Below are 1,609 nucleotides of genomic sequence, written 5' to 3'. Positions count from 1 at the left end.
AGAGCGCATATTTATGTATGCAACTTTTTTGTCGTTCCTCATCAATCAATCCCTGTTTCCGCTTTTATTTTTTTGGTGGTCTACTTTTTTTCATCCTTTTTTTTCTTTCCCTTATTCATTCATTCATTCATTCATTCATTCATTCATTCATTCATTCATTCATTCATTCATTCATTCATTCGTTCATTCGTTCGTTCGTTTGTTCATTCATTCGTTCGTTTGTTCGTTCGTTCGTTCGTTCATTCATTCGTTCGTTCATTCGTTCGTTCGTTCGTTCGTTCGTTCATTCATTCTTTCATTCGTTCGTTCGTTCATTCATGCATTCGTTTAATAACTTCGTTCATTCTATTATTGCTTCATTCATTTATAGGACAGTTCATTCATACAAACAGACATTCATTCGTTTGTTCGTTCATTCAAACATTCAAACATTCATTCATTCATACATCCATCCATCCATCCATCCATCCATCCATCCATCCATCCATCCATCCATCCATCCATCCATTCATTCATTCATTCATTCATTCATTCATTCATTCATTCATTCACTCATTCATTCATTCATTCGTATATTCATCTTCAACTAACTACCTTTATTCCTTCATACAGCCAAGAAGCGAACGACAACACAGCAACAGTAACCATCATAAATCATCATACTGACAATAATATAACAGCGATTATACATTATCCATTCGTTTATGGAAGCCAAACATAAGTTGAAATAAAGTCGTGAATAGGTCTTTAATTAGGACTTAACTTAAAGCTTACTTAACTTAAACTTAACTAAACTTAACTAAAACTTAAAAAAACTCCTAACTTAAATAGAATTAACTAACAACTTTTTGACGCGTGTATCAAACTTTCTGAAAATTGAAAGTTAAATAATTTTTGTTCTGCTGACTCAAAATTTAACAATCATTGGCACTTAATTGTTCCAAGGAATGAAAGCATTTAAGGAGTGAAATGATTTCTTACGTGGGTTCATCTAACCGACAGAACATCTAACAACATTCTCATCTCACGCAAAACATGCAATATCTTAATTTATTCATTAGATATTAATTTATGCTAATTAGACGGGCACACACACACACACACACACACATACAACACGCAACACACACCGCATGCAACACATATACACGCACACAGGCACGCACATACACACCACTAACACCCGTACACACAAGCATACACACAATGAATATAAATAATAATTAAAATACACAATATTATTATTATTACTTAAATAATCAATGGCAGAATTGATATTAATAATAATAATGATGATGATGATGATGATGATAATAGTAACCAAGGCTTAGAGGCTTCGGCCTGGTCGGTCTGCAGCTTGCCACTGCCCTCCAGCTCCATGGTGCAGTAGACGATCTTATTGGCGGACAGTGACCTTAACCCTTTGACCTCCATTACCAAGACCTGGAGTTATGATGATGATGATGATGGTGATGATGAGGTGGCCATGATGATGACGATGATGAGATTGTCCTGATGATGATGATGATAATTATGTTGTTGCTGTGCGGAGTCGATGATGATAATGATGATGCTTGCGGAATGGTTACGTTTTTGTTATGTGTGTTGG

The 1,609-nt window shown here is 35.1% G+C and overlaps 1 protein-coding gene across 1 annotated transcript in view; it reads right to left on the bottom strand.

Moving 5' to 3' along the window:
* Positions 1-1,609, bottom strand: part of HELRODRAFT_179173 (hypothetical protein) — a gene marked incomplete at both ends in the record, with an annotated part of 17,321 nt that overhangs the window by 12,799 nt on the left and 2,913 nt on the right. The window contains one exon of the mRNA XM_009028010.1: positions 1,322-1,443. Within this exon, the coding sequence (XP_009026258.1) occupies positions 1,322-1,443 (122 nt within the window). The remainder of the gene's footprint in view (positions 1-1,321; positions 1,444-1,609) is intronic.

This window comes from Helobdella robusta (genome assembly GCF_000326865.2).
Source record: "Helobdella robusta unplaced genomic scaffold HELROscaffold_52, whole genome shotgun sequence".
Classification (NCBI taxonomy): Eukaryota; Metazoa; Annelida; class Clitellata; order Rhynchobdellida; family Glossiphoniidae; genus Helobdella; species Helobdella robusta.
The sequence above is the reverse complement of the archived record's forward strand: the minus strand, read 5'-3'. Positions and strand labels throughout refer to the sequence as shown.